Source organism: Oryzias latipes, chromosome 20, assembly GCF_053564925.1.
Source record: "Oryzias latipes strain Hd-rR chromosome 20, Olatipes_Hd-rR_3.1".
NCBI lineage: Eukaryota > Metazoa > Chordata > Actinopteri > Beloniformes > Adrianichthyidae > Oryzias > Oryzias latipes.
The window spans coordinates 25,917,105-25,941,195 of record NC_136256.1 but is presented as its reverse complement, the minus strand read 5'-3'; the positions used below and the strand labels follow the sequence as shown (position 1 = coordinate 25,941,195).

The window sequence follows — 24,091 nt, the reverse complement described above, 5'->3', positions numbered from 1 at the left end:
AAAATATGTCCAATACAATACAGCTCTCATCTGTTTGCTCAGCTGTTGGACAGCATAAGACAAGATATAATACAAAAACTTACAACTTTTACGTTCCTGCTCTTCTCAGTTTCCACATTCAAAACGTTTAGTGTGTTTATCTGTAATCTTACACGAACGTTTTCCATCATATTGTGTTTCCAGCCTGGATTGTGACAAAATCACAGCCCAATTCTTGGTTTAACAATCCATTCTTCATAGTTTCGTAACACACAATCATTTCTTTATTCTATCTAAGCTGATTTTATTACATAAAATTAAAAGCACACATATTTTGTGATGTCTTTTATTACCCCGTTGGCTGCACAGTTTGGACAAATTCAGATTCTGGGTGGATGTTTCTCACTCTACAAGAGCATTTCTCCGTGAACATAATGTGCACACATGTTCGGACACTCCACCCACAGAGGTGTCCACTCAAAAACTTTCTGTTCCATCGGGAATTTAAGAGGACAACACGTATGGAGGAACAAAAACATGTAATAATGTTTTTGACATGATCTCAGAAAATGTGCTAGTTAGTGTTTATGTTGGTCAAGTAGGGTTCACTTTAAAGGGTTAAGAAGCTTTTGTAGAAGATAATTAGTCATTTGTACCAGATACATTTGGTTTAAAAGGGAAGCTGCTAAAATTAAAACATAAAGTGAGTTTTCCTACAGCTGTATGAGCGGAGTAAGACGTCTGAACAGTTCAGTGAGCGGACAAGGCCTCTTCAAATTCAAACGGGGACACTTCTGTGCTTTCGTAGCACCGATGGGGGGTCTGCTAGCCACTGTAAGTAAGCTCCAAAATAAGATAGAGAGGAAAAAAACAGCTGTGGTCATTTCTTTTTGGTGTCAGCCTGGCAGATTTTCCCTAACGCTGGCATGAACCGAAGATGTCAATAAACAACAGCTGTGTTCTGTCTCATTGTGTTGCAGAGGAACTAATGGTTTCCTGTCGTCACCACACTTTGACTTCTTTATTTCTCCCTTCATTCGTTTGGCTCATATCTGAAAAAGACACAAAAAAAAGAAACAATACCGTAATGCACAAGCCCCTGAAAAACATCTCCAGCGTTGCTGTGAAACTGTCTCTCCAAGGCCGACCTTTGCAATCGTTTTCTAATTTCTTTGATTTGTTCGTTCTTCTTGGTGAGAATCTCTTTCATGTTGCGGTAGGCTGCGGTTTGCTGGAACTTCTTCTCCAGTTCCTGAACAACAACACAGAAACAGTCAGAGGAGAAGGGGGAAAAAAGAGAATTGCAGATTGCTTTTGGAAACACATGAACAGCGTAGCTTGAGACGCTTTGATTTAGCAGAATCAGGCCTGAAAACGGTAAAAAACAAAGAACAGCTGGATGATGAAGAACACTTAGTACTCTGTCCTGCAGCAGTCCTGGACTGCAAGGACCAGAACCCCCACCACAAACTCAAAAGACTCACACCTAGCCCCCCGGTGAAAATGAACATTAGACATAGTGAACGATGACATCACAGCGGGAGAAACAGTCAGAAACACAAATGGGGCCATAATCTCTAATGGAACCCAAAGAAAAGGCAGAATCATCCAACAAAATCAAAACCTACGTGTCAGGGATGTCCAAAGGAAGTTTAAAAATTATTATGGGATGGCCAAGATTTACAACTTGGTGGCCATTTTGTGGCAAAGTGTAAAGTTTATATGCCACCAGGCTAAGACTACGACCACAACCGAAGCTTCATTGACCTTTGACCTCAAGAAGAGGCTGCCATCTTGAATTTCTTCACAAAGAAATACTCTTTAATACCTTCTACCCTCACCTCCCAACTCCTTGAGCATCATTGGGAGGCTACTTGGGAAAAAGAATAAGTTGGTTTTGATGTTTGGACGTGTTGAACACCATTTACGTGGCGAGCTGGGTTAACTGGTGTTCCCCTGTTGGTCACATATTTTTTGTGCAGGAATATTGTGAAATTGTAATACATGAAACGTTGGCTCAAGCTGAAGGAAACGATATTGCATACGGTATATTTCCTTGGTATGGCCAAGGAAAACCAAAAGTTTACTTTTGCAGATTATTCTAAAAATTACATAAAACTGTTAGTCACCCCCAAGAAACCAAAAAAACAAAATGGTTGCTATGGAGATAAAACCAACAGAAATCTTTTAGAGTGGGTGGAAGAGTTAAAGGGTGTAGCAGGTGCTCAGGCAGCGAGGGTGGGGGCAGGTAACACGCCACTTTGGCGCTCTTTGACACTTTGGATGCTTTCAACGAAATCTGTTGTTTGTCTGACTTTTATTTTGAAAATCCCTCCTTTGGAAACGCCAGTCTGTTGTGAGAACTAAAGTATGTCGGTTCCCGCTTCTTTGATAGATACAAATATGGATTTAATTTGAAGAGTTACAAATGATGAATGTTTTTTTTGTGTGAAAAGTAAAGTTTTGTCTTCTGTGTGATGCAGATGAGGACTTTTACAATAAAAAACTGCAGAAAAAAACCTTTGGTGAGGACAGTTTCTGTAAGAAAATAAATACATAAATAGAGAAATATTTTTTAGTTGCTACCACAGAGATTCTCCAAAAGGAAAATACATCAAATTCAAAACCAGAACAGTTTCAACGTTATCTACCAAGCCTCAAATGAACTCTGGGATTTAAAAAAACAAAAAAAAAAAGCTTTCTTCTGTCATACGAACCTTTGAACCGTGACTCACCTTCTCTGCTAACGCCAGCTGCTCCTGGACTCGGAGAAGCTCATGTTTAGAAGAGATCAGGTTCTCCTGCAAGTCCTTCTGGGAAGCAGCGTTAGCACTAAGGGACCTTTCGTAGTCGTCTTTCAGAGCGGCCACCGTGTCTTCCAGACTGCTGATTTCCTTGGATTGAGCAGCCACCTTATAGGAACAAAGATCCCACGTTGAGATTAGAGGAGAGGAAACTACACAATCTGTTTAGTGTCTACCTAACAGCAACACAAAGCCAACACTTACATACGAGGACAAAAACCCATTTAGGTCCGTGTTTGCAGGTAGAAGCAAATAAAAAGTGAGCGTTTACTGAGAAACATGTTGTAAAACATATAGAGATTGCGGTGAAAATGAAACAGAAACGGCGGCGGTGTGGGCGGAGTGACTGCGAAGCGGAGTTGGAGCCGTACCTGCTGCTCTCCTTGCATCTTCTGAAGGTCTTTCAGAGCTCTCTCTGCCTTGGTTTTCTCGTCTAGCGCACTCATGGCCTGCCAAACATTAGAAAAATGAAGAACACAGCTGCCGTGTGACCTTATGAGAAAGAGGAGGTCACTTTTGACACCTGAGATTCTAAAGCCCGGAGTCTGCTTTTCAGTTTGTCGTTCTCCTCCTGTAGTCTTGCTATCTCCTGGAAAAACAGAGACGTTTTGCTCTTGAATGTGGCAACACCACCAGAACTTTCCTTTCCATCGGTGGAAACATTTGAACTCAACCTTGTTGAGTAGTTCCGACACCCCAGCCTCATTCAGTGGAGCCAGCTTGGGTTTGCTGCTTTCCTGGTTTAACTGGAATTGAAATGAAGCAAAACGTAAAGTTCTCGCGCGTGCAATCGAACCCACAACCGGGCAGACTAGCAGATTATTGCATTACAATGTGGGTCAGAAGAAGATGTAGGAAGTGGAGCGAGAAGCGGGTTTCGCTCACCTTACTAGCAGTTTTAAAGTCAGTCTTCTCAAATTCAGCCACTTGTTCTAACATCTCCCTATAGGGGTGGGAAAAAAAAGAAAAGGACAAGTTATCAGCAGTAAAATGAGAAAGTGCTTCTGTTTGAAATCAGGCCTCAACTGTTGTGCAACCGCAATGTTGACATGGAGGTTTTCTAGCAATACAATGTGGCGCCCGTGAGTGTTCGGCGAGCACAGCTAACACCCTTTTTTCCCTGATGGCAGTTTGACACTTATGATAGAAGAAAGATGCCTGTGGTTCTGTGAGGAGCTCATGTGTGGTTTTTAAAAAGCAGCTGAAGGCACGTCGCCTGCGCCGCGGGGCGTATTCCCAGCTTGCCAGTCACGTAGAGTTGAGGCCTTCAAAAAGAAAAAGGAGGTCTATGGGTTGCATTTCCACCCACCGTGTGCGTGTTACAAAACAAAGAGCGTTCTCCAAAAACAGTCTTACAACCGGGTGAAAAGGTTGCAGAAGTCAAGAGTTCAATGAAGATCATCCCTAAAGGCAGAACACTAAGCTCTTCTCTGTTGGTTTTCTATAGTTAAGTAGACAAACGGGAGGATTTTTGGTGGTAAAAACTCACTAAACAGTCTTCTGCTGGCGTCACATGACTCTTTCCAATGTGAGGAACTTCCTAACATGTGGTTTTTGTGTAAAATAACAATTAACATCTGCAAAAGAACCCCAACAAAGCTCCAGCTCATGTTACACAATCCTTACAATTTTATTTCAATTTGTTCTCAAAATTCACAGATTTTTCTTCCAAAGTGACTCACCTAAAATAAGACTAAAACCAAACCTTTGTTGTGATTTATAAATCGTTTTTAAGCAGAATCCAGGTCTGGGGCAAACTGATGCGTGATGTTCCTGCGTTTTTGTAGCTTCCCAGCGGCGACCGGTTTACCTGACAAAGAAAACGTCCCCTGAAGATCTGAATCTAAATGATATTACAGTGAGGACGGGAGCTACAACATAAAACGGGAAGAGTTAGATGCTTTTGCTCTGCATTTTTTTCACAAATGGAAACTTTCAAACGATTGCAACCAGCATTCCTGAACATTTTGAGATTTTACTAAATGTCAAAAGAATGAAAAGAGAGTTTTCAATCACACAAATCCTTGTTTTTTTGTTGTTGTTTTTTTACCCACAGACTCAGATAGCACAAAAGTTTTGATTGGGAATTTTAAAATCTAAAAAACTTTATTGCAAAATATTAGCTAATTTAGAATTTCTTGTCAGTCTTAAAATAGCAACTCCTAGTTTGGTCATTGAGGTTATGAACTTTTTGGGGGTTTTGGTTTCATTCCTGCCTGATCTAGACTTCCTGCTTCTGCATTATGGTCAGTTTTGATGCATTTTCTTCCTGAAATTTGGCTTGAAAAAAGCTGTTCTTGAAAACTTTCATGTTAATCCTCCTCCCCCCCCCCCCCTCCATAGCATGAGAAACACTGTGAAGGTCCAACAAGAATTCGGACTCATGGGACTACAAAATGGGACACGTCTTTGGCATTTTGGGGCTGGGATTTCTGGAAGCATTTCTTGATCATTTGAGAATGTCAGAAGTCAGAACTCTGACACTACACCTCCCAGCAACCCCAGCGTGCACTTCCTGGATGCCGCACACCTGACTCTCGTTCACTCAATCAATCACAGCATACTTAAGCACAGCACTGAGCTCAGTGTTAAGTATTGTCTGTGCAATGCCGTCCGTCCGTCCGTCCGTCCGTCCGTCCGTCCGTCCGTCCGTCCGTCCGTCCGTCCGTCCGTCCGTCCGTCCGTCCGTCCGTCCGTCCGTCCGTCCGTCCGTCCCACGCGGTTTGCTTGCCCCAACTCTCGTCTGGATCCTGACTGCCCTGTCTCTCCTCTGATGATCTCATGCCTTTTATTGGCTCCTGCCTACCTGACCCAGATTTAACTTTGTGGACTCTTAGCTGGGCTCATAAACCTGCTGCATTTGGATCCAACCGTCTGCCTGTTCTTGTGACAGTTGCTGACACAAGCTTAAGTTTCTTTTGTCGTTTATTTGTTACCCCATCTGAATTATTTTAAACCTGTATTGGACATGATATTAAAATACATGTTCAGTGTAAAATTTCTCAGTTTAAAGGTTTTTCAATGGATCTTTGTGCTGTTGTGAGCAAAATACTAGTTTGTGGTTTGAATGTCTTATAGTTTTCATTCTATTTAAACACTCAAATGTAAAAAAAAAAAAAAAAAAAAAAAAACCTCCCAGATTTTCTGGAGTTGGAGTTGCAGTACATATTGAAGCATCCTTTAGATTTTAAAAAATGAGAGTACAGCTTCTGTGTAGCTCACCTATTTTCCAGCTCAGAAATGTCAGTCTGGAGTCGAAGGTAAAACTTCTCAGCCTGTGAGAAGAGCTGCCTCAGCAGCAGCACGTTGGTATGAGCGGAGTTGATGAGCTCCACCTCCACCTCCCCGCGCACCACCACCTGCAGCCCGTCCAGCATCTCCTTCACCTCGTCCACTGTGAAGGTTTCTTCTACCAGCCTTCAGGGGGACAGAAGCATTTACAGCTGTTGAGCTCTGCGGCTTTAGGAGGAAGCAACTTGTGTCATCAGGGTCAGAAACGTCATCAAAGAATCGATTTATCAACAATTCAGTGTCTTAAATCTGTCTGAGGCAAGTTATGAATCTAATCGACCGTACATGTGATCATACTGTTAGCGTGGTAGAATGCTCTAATGTGTAAAATATCAGGGGGCTGAACTTTATGAAACTAAAATATGAATAGAATTGTTAACTTGTTTGTTTGAACACCAATTTAATTTACACTTGATTGTCTTGGAAGAAATACAAGGAATCTAGAAAAAATCACCTGCGCTGTTCAATACCCAGGTATTTATCTCAAAAGGCTAGAGATGTCCTAGAACGATTTTAAGGTCATCGAATCGGACCGTTCAAACGCAGATCTGAATCAAATCATTGCTAAAATGGATCAGAAACACTTTAGTCACCTGCTTTCTTTGAGGTCCTCGAAACAAGAGTCGATAGTCTTCAGCCTCAGGACCCTCTTAGAACGAGCAAACCTCATGTAATTGATCATTTCATTCTGATGGTGCTCATTAAATCCCAAGTCAGCCTGGAAAGAAAATCACAATCAATCAAAGTAATAAATATACTCCAATAAAGACACATCCGAAGGCAACAGATGTCATAACATTCATAATTAGCTTATAAGCTAACAAGAAGCGGATTTTCTCCTGTATCAGGGCCTGAGTCTCCCTGCTAGCTCTTCATTGAGATGCATGCTAACAGACAGTCAGTAGCTTCCCACTAAACTCCACATGATCGCAGCTCTAACATCGAAAGACGTTTGAGATTCTGGGCTTGAAAACGCAAACAGGTGGTCAACACTTACCATGGTGGCTGCAGCTAATGCTAACGTCAATACTAATCTAAACGATGGGGAAATTTTGATCCGAATTTGAGCTACGATGAAATCAAAGTGAAGCCAGGCGGGATAGAAAATGCAGTTGTTGTTTTTCTGTGTATTTGTTTTGGAAACAAGCTAAACAAAAGTTATACAAGAAGAAAAGATTATCTTCTAGATCTGTTAGCTTAGCTTTCTAGCTACCAGTGTTTGCCTTAAGAATGCCTTGGTAACGGAATACAGCGTCATCACCTTGGTTACGACTGATGCATTCACGGACAGTATGTGCAGAAGAGAGAATCAGCAAAGCAGCTACAAATTCCATCCGACCATTTTCTAGTCTGGTACAGGGTCACGGAGATTCATTCAGTCATACCCCAGCTACTTCTGGGTTAAGGTAAGGTTTTCCCCGGACTGTAATTGGAAAGAGTGCCCGGGGAAAAAAACGCATACACAAAGAAGACGCAAACCCCAAACACAGAAAACACACAACGGGGATTTGAAACTACAAAATCCCCACATACTTTATGTAAAAACAGCACGAATTTCTTCTTCTTACTTTAATTACTAAAAGGGCGAAACATGTTCTTCCATTATTACCGCTGAATGTCATTTCTTTTGAGTTCCTTTTTTGTGAATTTTGGTTTGTCCGCCCGTCTTTGAATGCGTCATTTTCACCAGGGGTTGGCTTAGAAAGGCGGGTTTCCCCTTTCAAAAATGTTTTTTATTGTACTGTATTTTTAAATAAATTATTAAATAAAAAGACAGGACAAAAAACACATCTCAAAAATATATTTAAGACAAAATTATTTACATTTACTTTGCAAAGGAAAAGATCAATAAGAAAGGTACAATGAATGAAGAATAACACACAACATTGATAGAAGTGTGGTTTCTGTAAGTAGCCCTAAACATTTACAGATGTGTGTTTTTAACCTTTAGGCTTTTTCAACTGAAGATTTTTTCCAAATATTTCTGAAGTTCCATTTTAAGTAAGTGTTCAGTCTTTTTTGCTTTTGTAATATTAAATTTTGTCCAAAATAAAAACGTATAATATATAGTCAACATTTTTACGTTGTTATTTATAAATATTAAAAACACACAACAAAAAATAAAGATGACATGGTTTCAAATTGATTCATTCATGTGTGTGCTATACAACAGCAGATGGCAGTGTGGCCCAAGAAAAACAAATTGTTTAAAACATGTTAGTTTTTGAAAAGACATGTCCAGGATTCATACAGTTTAAGCATTAAGACATTGAGAAACATTGAGTAATTCTCCAATATTCGTCCCAGCACCGCTCTTCCATTAAAGTTCCATTCATCTTGTTGATTTAGGAAAATTCCGATTACTTATGGCAACACTTTTCTGCATTTTGGTCTAGATTTAAGGATGTTTATTACTCCAATTCTTGCTTTCTAAGTTGAATACCTATTGAGACTCATTGCAGATTTGTGGGTTGAACCACTTAACATCATGTGAGTCAAATCAAGTCTTAACAGAGAACCTGTGAGGCAGCCTTCTCATCCTCGGTCTCTGCAGCCCCGAATCCTTTACGTTCTGTCCAGTTAGTGGAGAGTTCAAGCAGGAAAAGAGGAGGAAACTCTTCTTTTCCTCATTTTTCTGCAGCTGTAATTAAATTAGACTAACGGGCAGCGCATGTCTTATAACGTGATCTTAGGGCTCTGCTCCTCAAGTTCAGAGAACAACTTCAGTGAGTACAAGAAGCCAAGATGTTTCCTCTTTACCTTCAGTCGAGGTGAGTCCTTCACAATTTCAAAGAAGGCGTTTAAAGCGTTGAAAATTATGGCCTAAATGGGGGACAATTGGTTTGAGGTGCTTTCCATTCAATTGGGAGACTTTTCGTCATCATATCAACAAAATAACTTCAACCTGCTGCACCAAACTGACAAAAACGTGTTCAAATTTTACTTTAGAAGAGGACTGGACACCGTTAGACATATGTGAAGGTGAAAAAACATTTCAGAGGTTTGACTGTTTTAAAGAAATGTTTGTAAGTCACTTTTGTTGAGGACAGTTTTGCTCCAATGTTTTTATCTGTATCAATTATTAATCTATCAAGATTGCAAATTGATAATTTAACAGGATTCCATAAATACTATTTATCCCTGTAAGTGAGATGTTTCTGCACTAATGGGTGCTGGTCTCTAGATGGCATTAGAGACACTGTTTAGCTATTTCTTTTTTTATGTCAGAATATTCATTGGATAATTAAAAAAATAAAAAAAGCCATAGACAGCACATAAATAAACAAAAATGTTTTAAAATATTTTTCTTAGTTGTAGTTGGTTTGTACTTATGTTGCTTAAAGGTGACCTTGCTGTCTAATTATTGTCTATTTTCTGTTTTATGTCTTTAAATAATCATATTTTCCCTCATAACTTTCTTTGTATCTGACTGTTTTCCTTCCATTTAGTATTAACAGAAGCTTTTATTTTAATTGGACGTCTACAGCTATTCTGAGATCGGCTTTAGCAGATAAAAAAAGGTGTAAACCCTTAAAAAACTGGTTCCAGAGCAGATATCTTCATAATTCCGCGTCCATACAAACCAATCAGCTGACAGCCGCATGACAGCCAAATCGGACGCATGCGCAGTACGACGCGCTCGGCATCGGAACATGGCAGCGTCCTGAGGCTTGTTGTCGGGGGGGGGGACGGCGCACCTTCAGCATCAAGAGTGGGGGAAAAACAGGAGCACTGGCCTCACTCACAGGAGGGTGTGGGGGGCCGATGATTGAAACGCATTACTGATTTGAAAGGTAAACGCGCCACTTCTGCCTTCTCCCTGTTTCCCCCCCGACAGAACTCCGCCGCTAACGCGGCTAGCTAGCTCCCCCCATAGAAACGTATCGATCTGTCAGTTAGCCGCTAGCGACTTTGTGGCCAAGGCTCGTTATTTTTCGATTAGCGCCGAATAGGCGCACAAACGGCGCTGACTAACGTGTTTGCGTGACGGTGGTGGGCCTGGTTAGATGGAGCGCTGAGGTCGACAAGCAAACGGAGTGTGATTTTGTGTTTGTCGTGTGTTTGTGCGCGTGTGGCTTTAGCTAGTCGCGAAGGCCTCCTGCCATGAAGCAGATTTGGGCCAGCTTCTCTAGAGCCAGGTAACGTTATGCTGCTTGTCATGGATTTGCCAGGCACTTTCAAAATAAGACGTAGGAAGTTGGACTTCAAGCTGACCACGTTTGCCGGAGTTTGCAAGTTATGAATGACATTTTTTTCCCTCCCCATTTATGTTGACAGTTGAAGTGGTTCCTCTGTCCACAAGGTTCCTTTTCTTAGTCAGAATATATTGCTTCATTGAATTGGCAAATAGTTGCTGCAACCTGTTCAGAAACAAGGAAACTCAAACTCATGTCTATTGATACTCTCTTGTTTTTTTTATTTGTCATCTATATAACATTGTTTCCATACTTATAAAGTATTTTTCTGTGCTTTTATATCCAGTTGGTGATTTTTCTTTTCTTTGTGTGCAGCAAAAACTCTTACAGCAATAAGTTGAGGTAGTGTCACATGACAGCGTGACCCTTGTCCTTAAGGTTTATGGTGGAGCGGCTCAAGGTGGTGTTTTTGGAATTCTTCCCCCCAAAAAAAGCACTGATTTTAAAGGAAAGAAACACAAAATCTTTTGCAGATGAGTAAAACTTCAGTTGTTGTGGATGTGCTTATAGTTGTCACGGTGTGGAGAAGAAGCTGCTTTACATTCTTTACGTTCTAAAGCCCAATATTCCAGCCACCATGCAGGATGACCTTTAAAGGCTTTTTGTGTTTTTTGCATACTTTCCTGTTAGTTTTTTCTAAAGACGTCCTTCTTCTCTGTTTTGGCAAAGAGGTAACGGTTAATCTGCATTCATGCTGGAGGAACTGGGAGGGGAAATCACATGACTGGTCTCACTTATTGGCTTTTAAAAACAAAAAAAAAACTCTTATCAGAGCAAAACTATTGCAGTAACACAATAAAAAGGGCACAACACTGTGCTAACTTTCAGCAGCATTTGCCGTCAGCTCCTGCCTTCTATCCGTTTATGCACTTCTGCATTTTAGAATAGACGCTCTCCATTTAAAATACCCAAATTATTTTTGGTAAATCTGTTCTGAAAATGTTAAACGTGTAGGCTTTTGAGGTTTCCTTTTTTTTTTTGTAAAAAGTGTGTTATTGGCTTATTACTGCTGCCTTTGCACACTTGGATGGAAAGGAAGGAAAACGCTGGTGGGATTCTTCCAGGATCCTGGCAGAGTGCTGACACAGGTTCCTCTTGTCAGGCTGTAGCTGTTTGCAAATCACTGTTCTGGACTGTGGGGACGGCACTTTTCTCCTCCTTCTGCTCTGTTTTCCACTGCTTTTGAAGGACCAACTATGTACTCATCTCAACGGTTGCTAACAGACCCGCTCCAATGAAAATTGGGTTTTTGAAAGGTTATCGTGGCGTTTTTCGGATGGAGGACAAATGTGAAGAAAATTGCATTTCTGACTCTTTCTTTATTCAAATTTTTGTGAATCAGGAAAAAATGCAGTATAAAAAAAGATATTTGTGACTTAGAAAATACACTGGGCGGGGCCACAAGCTCCCTGCTCCAGGCCAATCTGATGCATCCGCCTGCAGACAAATAGATCCATGAACGTCTTTGTTTACTGCTGCTCTGCAGAGACTATGTCCAAGAAAATGACTGGTTTTTGATTTCTGTATAACCAAAATGAAAAAGACCACTGGGAGCATTTTGAATAATGGGTCAAACGAAGGTGGCTGGCGGTTGGTGCTCTTGCAAGACGGCCCCTGGTTGGGGGGGACCTGAACCAGTACACCAATGGGGGGCCTTTCTGTGTGGAGTTTGCATGTTCTTCTGTTCATGCGTGGGTTCTCTCTGGCTTCCTCCCACCGTCCAAAACCATGCTTCATAGGTTCATTGGTTACTCTAAATTGCCCCCTAGGTGTGAATTTGAGAGTGCATGGGTGTGTGATTGTGGCCCTGCGGCAGACTGGCGACCTGTCCAGGGTGTCCCAAGCCCACAAGTGGCCCGGATAAGCTCCGGCAGCCCCGTGACCCCGAAAGGGAACAACGGTTTAGAAGATGAATGAATGAAAAAACGTCCAAAGTAGTTTGGAGTGGATTTAAGCAAAATACATTACTCAAAGCATTAGATTTCCCTAATTTTTACCATTTTATTTAATCTGACCAAACATCAAGACATCTTCTTACATCTTTATCTGCAGAGAATCACTTATAATGTCTGATGAACAATCACTGATTTGATCTTTGACACCGGATTGTTCTCAGCTTCGTCTCATTTTCCCTCAGCAGGTTTGTTCGTTTTTCCCCATAAATATGTCTACAAACTGCGACTCCATCGCTGCGATCTCTGTAGGTGAAATCAGCCGGTCCCAGAGTCCAGGTTCTCGCTGTAGTGGGACAATAATAGGTGTTTACATCGATCTGTGGTATCAGACTTCAGCCTCCCTCTGAGCAGAAGCATGTAGACCGACTGTGTGAAGCGTGTGTGGTAAATAAACATGATATAGTCGTCTTGTCATGTCATGTCACACCTGCTCTCAAGAAAGGCTTTAATTAAACTCTTAACTCTTCCTGTTTGCCAAAAAACATTTGTGCCGTTTTTCCACCTAATTGTGAGAACTCCTCTTTTGTCTTGTAGGTCCTGTGAAAAGATGAATGTCGTCAAAGAGAACAAAGACCTGGCCTGTTTCTACACAACAAAACACTCCTGGAGAGGAAAGTACGACAACTTTTTTTTGTTTTCACACCACAGTTGACCTTTTAAGGGAGATTTTTTTATCCTACATGTTTGATCTTGCATGAACTTAAACTTCATTTTAACATTTGGTTAGGAAGATTTGAGGAAAATCCTGAACCCCTGACTGAGTGTTATTGTGTCGACGTCTTTATCTTGACGATAGCAGTTGGACCCCTGTCAGCAGCTATGAGATCAGTTCATTTAAAGTCCCAGTCCAACCATGTTTTTTTTTTCTACTTTCAAAGCTTTCCCAGCTGTCTTCTCATTAGGATTATGGAGTTTTTAGCCAAAATCCAAAAACGTGTCGTTTTGAAGACAGATTTTCTGCAGAGGGGCAGGAGCTTCTTAGAAATTCCTTTCTGTTCAGACTGGACACATTTGGTCCTCTTAAAGTGAAGCATCGTTCGTTTCCCCCGATAATCCGGAACGTGGAAAATGCGCTGGGCGGGGCCACAAGCTTCCTGCTCCGCTCCATTCTGATGCATCCACTAACAGATACATAGATCCATGAACGTCTTTGTTTTCCTTGTCTAAGCTGGAATCTGGATCTAAACTGTACGTCTGCAAAGCTCCACAATTGAGAGCGGTTCCTCAGTCTGAATACACTTGGGTGTATTCAGACTGAGGAACCGCTCTCTGACCCACCTTTTGGAGGTGGTCTCGGTTCGTTACGGCTCCGAGGTTCCTCTGTCTTAATACAATCCGTCCTCGGAGCGGAGCGACTGAACCAAAACGGCCACCGTAGCCGAGGTAAACAGAGTAGGAATGTAGCAACATCTGAGCCGCGGACAAATGTAAAGCAACGTGTTATCAAACAGGATAAAGGCTCCAACTGTTTACTGGTTAGAACGTTTATTTTAACACCGCTGAAAACGCTTCTTATACGCTTTTCTGTGTCTGGTTATGCGGCACGCAGCGCTGTGACGTCATCCTAAAAGCTATCTTTTAGTTCCTCACTGGAATTCTCTTAAAAACAACGCCACAAGGATGAGACACAGGGACTCCCTGAAATGGGATTGGATGAATTCAAACTCATCCAAACAATTTTTAACGTGACCCACATTGCTTCTCACTCTGTTTTCCCGATAATCTATATGTCAAAAACCTGCCGTCTCCTCATCACTGTAGTTGCTAGCATCCTCTGAGTTTCAGCACACACGGCACGCCTTCCTGCCACTAACCGCCTCCGCTGAACTAAAGTAACAAGAAAAAAGTGTTGCTCCCGACTTTCAAAACTGCTAATCGACATATGAATTTTTAATAAGTTAACTGTTCTGATCAGGACTTTAAAGCGCAGCTCGTCCGTCTCTCTCTTATCCTGAACCGCCTCTGTAGTTTTTGGCCAATCCGGAACAAAGGGTTGTCCCAGTCTGAAAACGCCTTAAGTTGTGGACGGGACTGTTGGTGCAGAAGTTGGCCTTTGGTTTATTTCCCATCAACCTTTTGTTGACACGCTCTCCCTCTAGCTTACAGCCCCTTATACCCCCAAGCCAACATTAGTGGTGCAACAAAAATGATCAATTATGGAGCTTTGCAGACGTACAGTTTAGATCCAGATTCCAGCTCAGACGAGGAAAACAAAGACGTTCATGGATCTATGTGTCTGCTAACTAGTGGATGCATCAGAATGGAGCGGAGCAGGAAGCTTGTGGCCCCGCCCAGCGCATTTCCCACGTCACAAATACAATCTTTTTCAAATGACATGTCCTTCACACCTAGGGACAAACTCTCTAATGCAGTTTTAAACACGTTTTATAGCTTTTTCATCAGAAAAAATGCTATAAAGACATATTAAAAACAGCAAAGACACCGTTGTGATGCGAGCGGGTCTTTGGTTTGCTAATACTCACCTCCAAAGAGCAGCTCGCTCATGCCGCACAGGATTAGTCCTCTGTAGGATGATCTCAAGCATTTCATTAACTCTGTGTCATGTTGATAGTGCAGAGATTAGACAAAATGCAACACAAAGGAAGCTTGTATGAACAGAATACACTATAAAGTATCTTCTATGAATGCACAGATGCTGTTCAGAGTTTGTGCATGGCATCACATTACTACTTAGATGTCTTTGACCCATCAGGGCCTTCCATTGACCTGCTGAAATTCATCACCACTTCATCCACTTAATGTGCCGTGATGTGTCCGGCACAAATGCATAGTGCTTGTCAGAGGGTGGGGGTTCTTTGGTAGCTGTACATGCTTCTCTTTTGATCTGAGTTTTGTGGTTTTTGCGATGACCGGCTTTGGGGAATAGATGTTTCTACCACCCTTTTTAAAGCGTGGGGAAGCCTGAAACACCCCCAGATGACACAGAAGCTTCTGGAAAACATCCTTGTAGTCTGGCTGAGACCTGGAACTGCTGCCACAGCTTGAATCAGATAAATGTTGGTCATTTAGGTTTCAAGAAACCTGCATGAAGAAGCCAAACGCACGTTGACGGGCCGCTAAAATGACTTTGAGTAGCAGCCAGAAAACAAAGGATTGGAATTTCCTATTTTTGAACACAAGACAAATGCAGTCGATTAGCTTTGCTTGTCAATTGGAACAAAACACTGTCTTCTTTTGTTATTGTAGTTTTTTGTTATAACAGTTTATAACGACTTGATCCAATTTTCAGTGAGTCCTTAAGATTAGCTGTTCAGAAAGTGATCTGTGCCTGACGTCCTGATGATAAAAACAATATACATAGAAGTGTAGGTAAAAGTGTGAGCTGCACAGTGGTGTAGTGGTCAGCACTCTGGTCTCACAGCAAGAAGGCCCTGGTTTGAATCCCGGCTGGGTCCTTTCTATGTGGAACATGCATGTGGGCTTCCTCCCACAGTCCAAAAGCACGGGTTATAGGTTAACTGTTGTCCCTAAATGGTCCCTTAGGTGTGCATGTGTTTGGTCCTGCAACAGACTGGCGACCCGTTCAGGGTGTACAGTCGCTGGGTTGGCTCCAGCAGCCCCACGACCCCAAAGGGGATACAGCGAGTTCAGAAATGGATGAATGGAATAAAAATGGAATGGAATAAAAAAGTGGTTTCAATCACATCCCTCTCTACGTTTTTTTTTTTTTTAACAAAAAGACTTTGTTAAGGGAAAAAAATGATGAACCATAAGTCTTCCAGGGTTTCAGAGTGAGGGAGATAGTTGTTATATTTCTTTTATCAATTTTTTGGGTCTTAAAATACAGTAATGTAACATTAGCAATCTCCTTCTCTGTCTTTGGTTTATTAAATGTTAAAGTCCCGCTTCGACCGTCTTTTGAACTATTTTCAAAGCTTCCCATTGGGTTTTTTTAAATTATTATTGTGCCGTTTTTAGCCAAAATCAAAAAATCTGTGTTGTTTTCTAGGACTTGATTTCTGCAGAGCAGCAGCAGTTCATTCTGAGGGAGCATTGGTGCAGAGCAACGCTGCCCCCCTTCCCCTCGCCTTGTGGCCCACCCTGTGTATTTTTAAAAGCGTTATTTCCTCTGCTCCTGATTCACAATGATCTAAAAACACAGAAACACATTTTCAGCTCAATTTTCTTTTTGTCCCACGTCATGAGAAAATGGCAGAAGAACATGTTACAAATACCAAAAACGCCATTTCCATGGAAATGGGTTTCAATGTTGTCTGAATATCAGAACTCACCTGTAGGAAGATTCTTTTATATTTTGTAACATGTTGTACCTCCAACCGGTTTTTCCTTCCCAAAATAAGCTTTGTGGGGGCTCTTGTGCTAAATGCTTGGAAAAATCGTATTTGTCAGTGGCTCGGTGGTAAAGTAGTTAATCTTTGTTTTTGTTTTTAAAATGCAAATTTTCCTGCTTTGAATCCTCTTTGAGTGCCACATATGAGCAGAATCTGCTGCAGACAAGTTTAATTAAACTATTTATACTCATTTTGTACACTCTATTCATATCAGTCTTAGTTATCAAGTGTCAAATGTCTCACAGAGAATATTCCTTTTTGTCCGTATGATGCATTGATGCACTCAGAATGTGCAGCTCAGCGATCTTTGGTTGGGGAGGCGGCTGTGGGGATTCCTGTTCAGACGACAGGAAGTTGCTTAAAATCATGAATGATGAAACCTCCGGAGGACACAAGAGTTTTAAGCCACAGTGAGCTCTTCTATCAATGAAAAGTAACTGGAAACCAGTCTTTTACTGGAACTTGGAGGCTTTTCTGTGCGACCGCACATACAACGGGGCATTTGAAGTAGATAACGTTAGGTTATCTTGCAAAAAAAAGTTGTGTGTTTGGCGGCAAAACTCATTGCCGGTTTTCAACCTGCGTTTTGATGCCAGTTCATCTAATTCTCAGAGTTTTGCATTTTCCCTGAAACCCATGGTTTCTAAAGTATCAGCCGCACAATCTCTCCTGCAGGGGACGTTTTCATTACACCTGTGCTTTTAAAGGAATTAAACAAAGTCAGCTTTCAGTAAATGAATAATTAACCAAGTTTGTGCTGACACTCAATTTAAACCCTTGCACCAAGGTCAGGCCCTGTACACAGGCAGCACCCAGAGGATGGCAGTCATTATTAAATATTTCATAAGTTCAATCGTTTGGAGAGAGATGACGAGCGGAGCCCATGTGTGTGTTTTTCTGTGTTTCATTTATGTAAGAGTTGTGAGCTTGTAGTTTTGGACTGGCTCGAGGAATCTGTGCACACAAAAACCTGATTTCTGAAAGCCATACCTCCCAGTCGTTTGCTGTGCAAAGGAGCTGGTGCTGCATCCAGTTAGCTTTAAGTGAAGGGCGACAAGCGGAACAGGATAGGACATTGGAGCGAGGGTTACCAACATAAAAGTATGACTGAGAGCTCAGGCCGAGCGTCATAGTCCACTGCCGCCTCAGGCCGCTGTCCGTCTGTGTTCGTCATCTGTGTTGTACACAAGTCCAACTGCATTATTCCTCTATTCTGCTTCTATAAAGGAAATAAAGGGAGCATTTCTCCAAACGGGTTACCACCCGGGCCTCAGAACAGAAAGGAGCTGAGTCGGCATGCTCACTAGGCAGGAATGTACATACCGTGTGCAGGACTTTGAAAGGTTCAATTCAATTTTCTTTATTTCAAACACAAGAGTTTAAAACAGACAGATAAAACAAGACAGTGGGTTGAAGAGAAATCTTGTCTGAAGATCTGTGTATTTCTATTTACAATTTTGTTCATTACATTCTGCACAGCACCCATGCAGAAGTGACATTTTTGTTGTTATTTATCATTTCTAGCCTTGTAGTGTCCCATCAGTGACATCTTGTAGGTTTTTTTTGAATGCATGTAAACTTTTGGTTTGTTTAAAGCCTTCGTACGATCCGTTCCATAAATCCACACCACAAATCGATGAGCAGATTTTCTTTTTTGTGGTACGAATGCTCTGCTTCTGCTGCTTGATTTCTTCAATTGTAACCCCCATCTCTGTCCTTGAAGATTTGTTGTATGTTTATTGGTAGCAAGCTATTTCTGGCTTCAGTGTCACTAGTTCAGGTGAACAAACTTCCTGCAAACGTTATTCAAAACAAATCCTTGAAATGTTTTTAAGCATTCTTTGAAGAATGTTGAAACTCTTGCCAAACCCCAACCGACCACACATGGACAAACCTGTCTCACTGTTCCTTCCTTCCTGGAGTGTCAAAGCTCCAATCCGAAACCGAGAGAATAAAGCGGCTATTTGAAACGGCAGATAATGAAACACAGCGAGAAAGTGCTGCAAAAGTTTGTCTCAATGCCCTTATTAGGTCGTCTACCGGCGAAAAACAGGCAAACCAATATCAAGGTCGTCGACTGCTCGGTGAACCTCTACAGCCAAAATGTTCATACACATTGTTTTGTATTGGTAGTGAATACTTAAACAACATGCATGGGTACATTAGAGGTGTAGTAGGTAAGATCCAGGGGTGGCGTACAGATTTTTCTTACTCCTTCTTGCATGCTGCCTGACTGTGTGGAATGAGGAAATTGGGCTGTGTGGTCTGTGTGAGGATCTTATCACGTGCACACTCCCCCGTGCGCGCAGCGGTCAGTAAGGAGCGAGCACTTACGCCCCTCTAACAACTAGACTGTGGTGAGAGGGCACTGCAACAGCACCACCGTTCATCAGAAGTGCGTCCAACTTACATTAGCCCTGCGAAAACGTCCCCATACACCGACACGCACTGCAATGGTACGGTCCATTTTCACGACGCCCCTTGAAGTGGCCGTATGAGCCTCACGAAAACTGACCTTCCAAAAACCTGCAGCACCTATGCGGGTCAAAATGTGACGACGCCCTTTGACGAAAGATTGTTGAAACGCTGGGGGAAAAAACAAACAAACTTCCTGTTGAACAATACAACCACAAAAATATTAATTATAGAATGGCTGACGGCAAAGAGGTACACAAACTGACACAAGAAAAAGTGGAAACCTGCAGGAAAATGGTAATGGAATAAGATCATTTTAAATTAAAAGCAAATACTCGAGGCACAAAAAATTAATAAAATTAACAAAATACGAGGCCTGCACAATATATCGCAGATTTATCGTTTTGCAATACGCATATCGCAAAAGACGGCAAAAATTTCTATAAATGGTTACAATAAATGTGCCAAAACAATCAGATTAAAGTATTTAACCGATTGGATGGACCCCTTGACGTTGTTGACTAATCAGATGGAGCCGTTTTATGTTAAATGTTCGCCTCCTTTGTAGACGATGGTCATTTGGACTATCATTTTTAAACTGTTGAAGGTTATATTAATTTATACTGAAATTAGACAAATATTTTAGCATAATGCTAATTTAAAGGATCAATGTTAAATCAACTACAATAATAGCCAATAGATGTGTAAAATCTAAATTTGCTTAACAAAACTATTGGAATGTAAAATTAGGTTGAAAACCTACTATAATAATAGTAATAATAATTGAAAAGCATTTTTGTAAACAAGTGAATTTAAAACTGTCTGTGTCATGGTTACATGTGGTATCCATGTAATGGGAAGACCACCAACGCATCTCCGGGATGACGTCAGCTTGGAGTCTTCAGGCATTAATGATGTTTCCCACACGGACTGATGATGCGGTGGGTGTTACCGTCCTGTTCTGTGTCTGAATCGGCCCGTCTGTGTTGCAGATATAAGCGCGTCTTCTCGGTGGGGAGCCACGGCATCACCACGTACAACCCGACCACGCTAGAAGTGACCAATCAGGTTTGTGTGACCGACACAAACCTACTCTGTGCTGCTGGGTGGTTTGTGAAAATCAATTTAAAGCTTGTTTGCTGAAAGACAAAGTGGACTTTGAACATCTTAAGGTTCATCTCCTGAAAATGCTGCGAGGCGAAAAAAAGAGTTAAGACGAGATAAAAGACGAGATTTATCAATAAAAAAGGCGGATCATTACCCGTTATGTGGGGTCAAACCAGGATCAGCTTAAAGTGAATGAAAAGCCAGATTGTAAATTAAATCAAAAAGTATTTTCATTTAGTAACAGTTTTAGGCTTTTTTTCCCAAAAAGTTTATGTATTTATTTAAATTCAAAATGCATTTTTTTCTAAATGTCTTTGAAGTTTACAGTTTCCAATTCAAAACTATTTTTCACATTTTTTTTAATTCAAATTTACGATCTGTTTTTTTAATTCAGTTTAAGCTGACCTGATTTGACCCCATAACATTGACCTTTGAGGTGATCTCTGTATTATTTTTGATTTTTTTTTTTTTTTTTGTGTTTGATTACATTTTTGTGGGTTGTTCTTTTAGTTGGACTAAAACAGATGCATGACAATATAAAAAAGTTCTGCCCTAATGTAGCTTCTAGTATTTCATTAATGCTTTATGACTGACAAATTATCCATGTTTTGCGTTTTCTTCTGCTGCTAGTGGCCTTACGGAGACATCTGCGGCATCGGTCCTGTAGGAAAAGGTCAGGGCACAGAGTTCAGCCTCACCTTCCGCAAAGGCAGCGGCAAGAAGTCCGAAACTTTGAAGTTCTCCACAGAGCATCGAACAGATCTCCTCACAGAAGCGCTGGTATGTAGGACTGACTCGCGGGTTCTCGTGGCGCCAGCGGGTCTTGATATGCAGAACATTTCCGAGAAGCTTTTTGATGTGGCTTTAGTAGTTTTTTTTTTTTGTTTTTTTTTTAAGCTTTCTCGTATTTAAAGGCCTCCTCCAGTCATCTTTTGAGTTATTTCAAAAACATGATTATGCTGTATTTTAACCAGAATGTAAAAACTTGTCGGTTTCTAGGACATAGTTTCTGTAGAGCAGCAGGAGTTCATTAGGAATTCAACTCTGAGTTGTGGGCAGAACTGGTGGTGTGAAGCAACCCCGCCCCCTTTCTAAACGCCTTTTTTTCTCTGCTCCTGATTCACAAAGATATGAATAAAGAAATGTTTACTTTTTGGGCCTGATGTACAACTTGGATGTAATTTAAAAGAAAAAGAAAGGCTCATATGTTTATTTTCCTACTAACAACCGCAGAAGAAGCAGCGCAGAAGTGACGAATTTAATGGTTTCAATGATTTCAAGTGATCTAATCAGTTTATTATTATTATTATTTGTTCATATGATGCACTAGGTTCCTCCTATGTTTCATGAAGGTCTGTACGGTTATGAACCGTCTAAATATTCAGTTTATTATTGTAATTATTGTCATCATTATTAAACATCTGTTTTGCTCTCGTATTTTGTTGAATACATTTCTCCCAAAAGTACAACTTTATATAATTCTTTTATTCTTTAATATGCATTTATTATTTATTATTCAGAAATTAAATTTTGAGCTGAACTTTCTTTATATATGTCTTCCACTGTCAGAAAAATGCCAGAAGAACATGTTAAAAACACAATTTAAATCTTTAAAAAAAAAAAACGGAAAAAAAAACAAGTTAATATATAGACCCAATCTTTAAAATAGTTTCTTGCATTTTTTGGCAAACATCTATGTTCAGTTAATTTATTATGTAAGAATTAAGAATTTTGTAAATTGGATTTCACTGCAGTTTGTGGGAAAAGTGGGTTTGTAGCCGAAAAAGTCATAATTTCCAGCCCTACCTGACTGTGCAGTGAGACGTCACTGCACACGGTTTTAGTGGCGTTAAATTCCGATTCAGCGTATTGATCGTGAAGAATTGATGTCAGTTAGGCAGTGGTTCATATTAGGAAGTAAACTCAGATTTTTTTTTTTGTTTTAGTTGTGTGAGTCAGCGGGCTGCTGTGTCCACTCACACACGTTTTTGTTCTCGTTTCTATTTGCAGAGATTCAGAACAGAGTTTTCAGAAGGGAAGATAACTGGCAGGGTAAGTAGTGACCGGAAAAAAGATTCCATCCTCCTAGATGAAGGAGCAGGCCTGTGTGCTGACTGAAAGACGCTTTTCCACAGCGGTACAACTGCTACAAGCACCACTGGAGCGACACAAGGAAACCTGTCAGCTTAGAGGTCACCCCCGGAGGCATCGACCAAATCGACCCCCACACCAACAGAGTGGTGTGCTCTTATGACTATAGAAATGTCGAGGGCTTTGTGGAGGTTTCCGACTACCAGGGAGGATTTTGCATCCTTTATGGGGGCTTCAGCAGGCTGGTATGTATTGGCAGTGGAAAACATGGCTTTTTCTTCAGAGAGTTTATTCTCAAGATTTGATTTGCTTTTTTCTATTTTTTTTCCCCCCCGTCAGCACCTCTTTGCCTCGGAGCAGCGAGATGACATCATCCGCAGTGCCATAGAACACGCCGCAAACTTTATCGGCATCATGCTGCGTCTACGGAAGGAGGCCCTGACTTTTGAAGGTTTCGTCACGGACCGGTTGGGGAAGTACAGCTCAGATGAGAGCATCACTTCTCTGGCTGAGTTTGTGGTACAAAAGATCTCCCCTCGACACCCGGTGAGGAGAGCTGGCTTTTTTATAAACACATGATAGTTCTCCGACAATAAATAATATTGAAGCTTTTTCTGTGACTTTAAGGTGTTCAAATAGTTTTGTTTTCTTCCTCGCCGCTGCATCGGAACGTAACAAACCCCCCAAGTTTGCTATTTGATCTTATAGTAGCCCTGCGACTGGATAAAGAATATCCCTACATAGATATGACATCACAAAACGCAGGAGAAACTGTTGTTGGACATCAGTAAGGCTCACTTGAGTATACATTTGATCAATAAAACTTAAGCTGTTCAAAATGATCGCCAGCAGAGACATGGAGGTGATAAAGGGGGTTTAAAACCACACTGCAGTATGTGAAGAAAGTCAAACAAAATTCAGTGTAATGTGTTCTGCGTCCTGATTGGCTGTCGAGCAATGCCAATCCATCTCCATGCTGTGTTTCCTTCAGAATGCATCCAGTTTGCTAAATTTACCCAAATGTTCTCTGGCGAGCAGATCTTTGGTTTATTCTAAATGCCAAACTTATTTTTCTACAAAGGTTTGAGCTTTAAGAGTTGAAATAAGAAAGAAAAGGGTCAAAAAATGTTCATGTCTGTCTAAGAAAAGTGTATAAAGTGTGTCCTGAGGAGCTTTAAAACATCTGTAATTATCCTAAAAACTAAGGAGTAATACATTGTGGATTTTAATTTATTACAGATTACTTTTGGAGTGTAAATTTTGAGGGAACACTGATTTATTTTTTCTGTTTATCAATAAGGGGACATTTTACAATGGAGACATTGTGTCATGAGTGGTTATTTGGTAAACTAATCCGTCTCCAGTTATTTTTGCCTGTAAACCTTTCACAAACAGAGAGTCTAAGTGTGGCCCCTCATTCATTTTTACACTTTCTTCTCGTAAAATTTGGTTTTACATCCTTGAAGCGTTTTTTAACTGCAATCCCCCCCCCCCCCCCCTGTTTTTTTCATAATCAGGATTATCACCTTATTTATTTTTTTACCTTTGTACTTATGCAGAGTCCAAATCGATTCAGCACAACAACAGTTTTCAAAATCAAAGCCTGCTGGAGTTTCTACAGTTTTTTTAGTTTAAATCCTTTTTCTTTAGTTGAGCTTCTATAATAGGGGACTTCCTGAGACCAGTAAAAAAAAAACCTTCCTAGAAGTTAATAAGCAGCCATTAAATGCAAGCATAAGATAGATACTTCATATTTTATTGGTTGCAGTCACATTTAACTACTTTTAAAAAGTGCCCTTTGGTCAGTGTGTCATTCGTTCATTAAAGCAAGAATTTACAATAATAAAAGTGTTAAAGTTGTTTAAACAACAGTAGAAATCCCCCCAAAAAAACCTCTACTGACAAGTTTAACGCTAGAGAACCCACAGAGTGAAATTTGG

The 24,091-nt window shown here is 40.9% G+C and overlaps 2 protein-coding genes across 12 annotated transcripts in view; one reads left to right on the top strand and one right to left on the bottom strand.

Annotated features, from left to right (window-relative positions):
* Positions 1–311: 311 nt before the first annotated feature.
* Positions 312–7,344, bottom strand: lztfl1 (leucine zipper transcription factor-like 1). The gene is made up of 10 exons (XM_004081158.5): positions 7,072–7,344; positions 6,668–6,792; positions 6,006–6,200; positions 3,669–3,726; positions 3,458–3,529; positions 3,307–3,372; positions 3,155–3,232; positions 2,715–2,891; positions 1,128–1,231; positions 312–1,031 (listed from the first exon to the last, which is right to left on the bottom strand). The coding sequence occupies exons 1-10, from the start codon at positions 7,072–7,074 to the stop codon at positions 1,013–1,015; spliced, it is 897 nt and encodes a 298-aa protein (XP_004081206.1). The 5' UTR covers positions 7,075–7,344; the 3' UTR covers positions 312–1,012.
* Positions 7,345–8,782: 1,438 nt separating this feature from the next.
* Positions 8,783–24,091, top strand: part of dnajc13 (dnaJ homolog subfamily C member 13) — a 39,851-nt gene continuing 24,542 nt past the window's right edge. For 4 of the 11 annotated variants that reach the window (XM_078938496.1, XM_078938495.1, XM_078938494.1 and 1 more), the window contains exons 1-7: positions 9,664–9,868; positions 12,760–12,840; positions 19,946–20,021; positions 20,691–20,840; positions 22,071–22,112; positions 22,196–22,396; positions 22,491–22,697. In XM_078938496.1, coding sequence (XP_078794622.1) covers positions 12,773–12,840; positions 19,946–20,021; positions 20,691–20,840; positions 22,071–22,112; positions 22,196–22,396; positions 22,491–22,697 — 744 coding nt within the window. In that variant the 5' untranslated portion in view covers positions 9,664–9,868; positions 12,760–12,772. Of the gene's footprint in view, positions 8,846–9,663; positions 9,869–10,036; positions 10,214–12,759; positions 12,841–19,945; positions 20,022–20,690; positions 20,841–22,070; positions 22,113–22,195; positions 22,397–22,490; positions 22,698–24,091 lie in introns of those variants that run through there. The other 7 variants (XM_078938491.1, XM_078938490.1, XM_078938489.1 and 4 more) reach the window with 4 other exon arrangements.

Excerpts from the sequence above, each read along its gene's own strand:
- lztfl1 (XM_004081158.5), bottom strand. Across the intron at positions 6,201-6,667 it reads GAGGACCTCAAAGAAAGCAG|GCTGGTAGAAGAAACCTTCA; the intron begins GTGACTAAAGTG and ends GTCCCCCTGAAG. Across the intron at positions 1,232-2,714 it reads AGCTGGCGTTAGCAGAGAAG|GAACTGGAGAAGAAGTTCCA; the intron begins GTGAGTCACGGT and ends GTTGTTGTTCAG.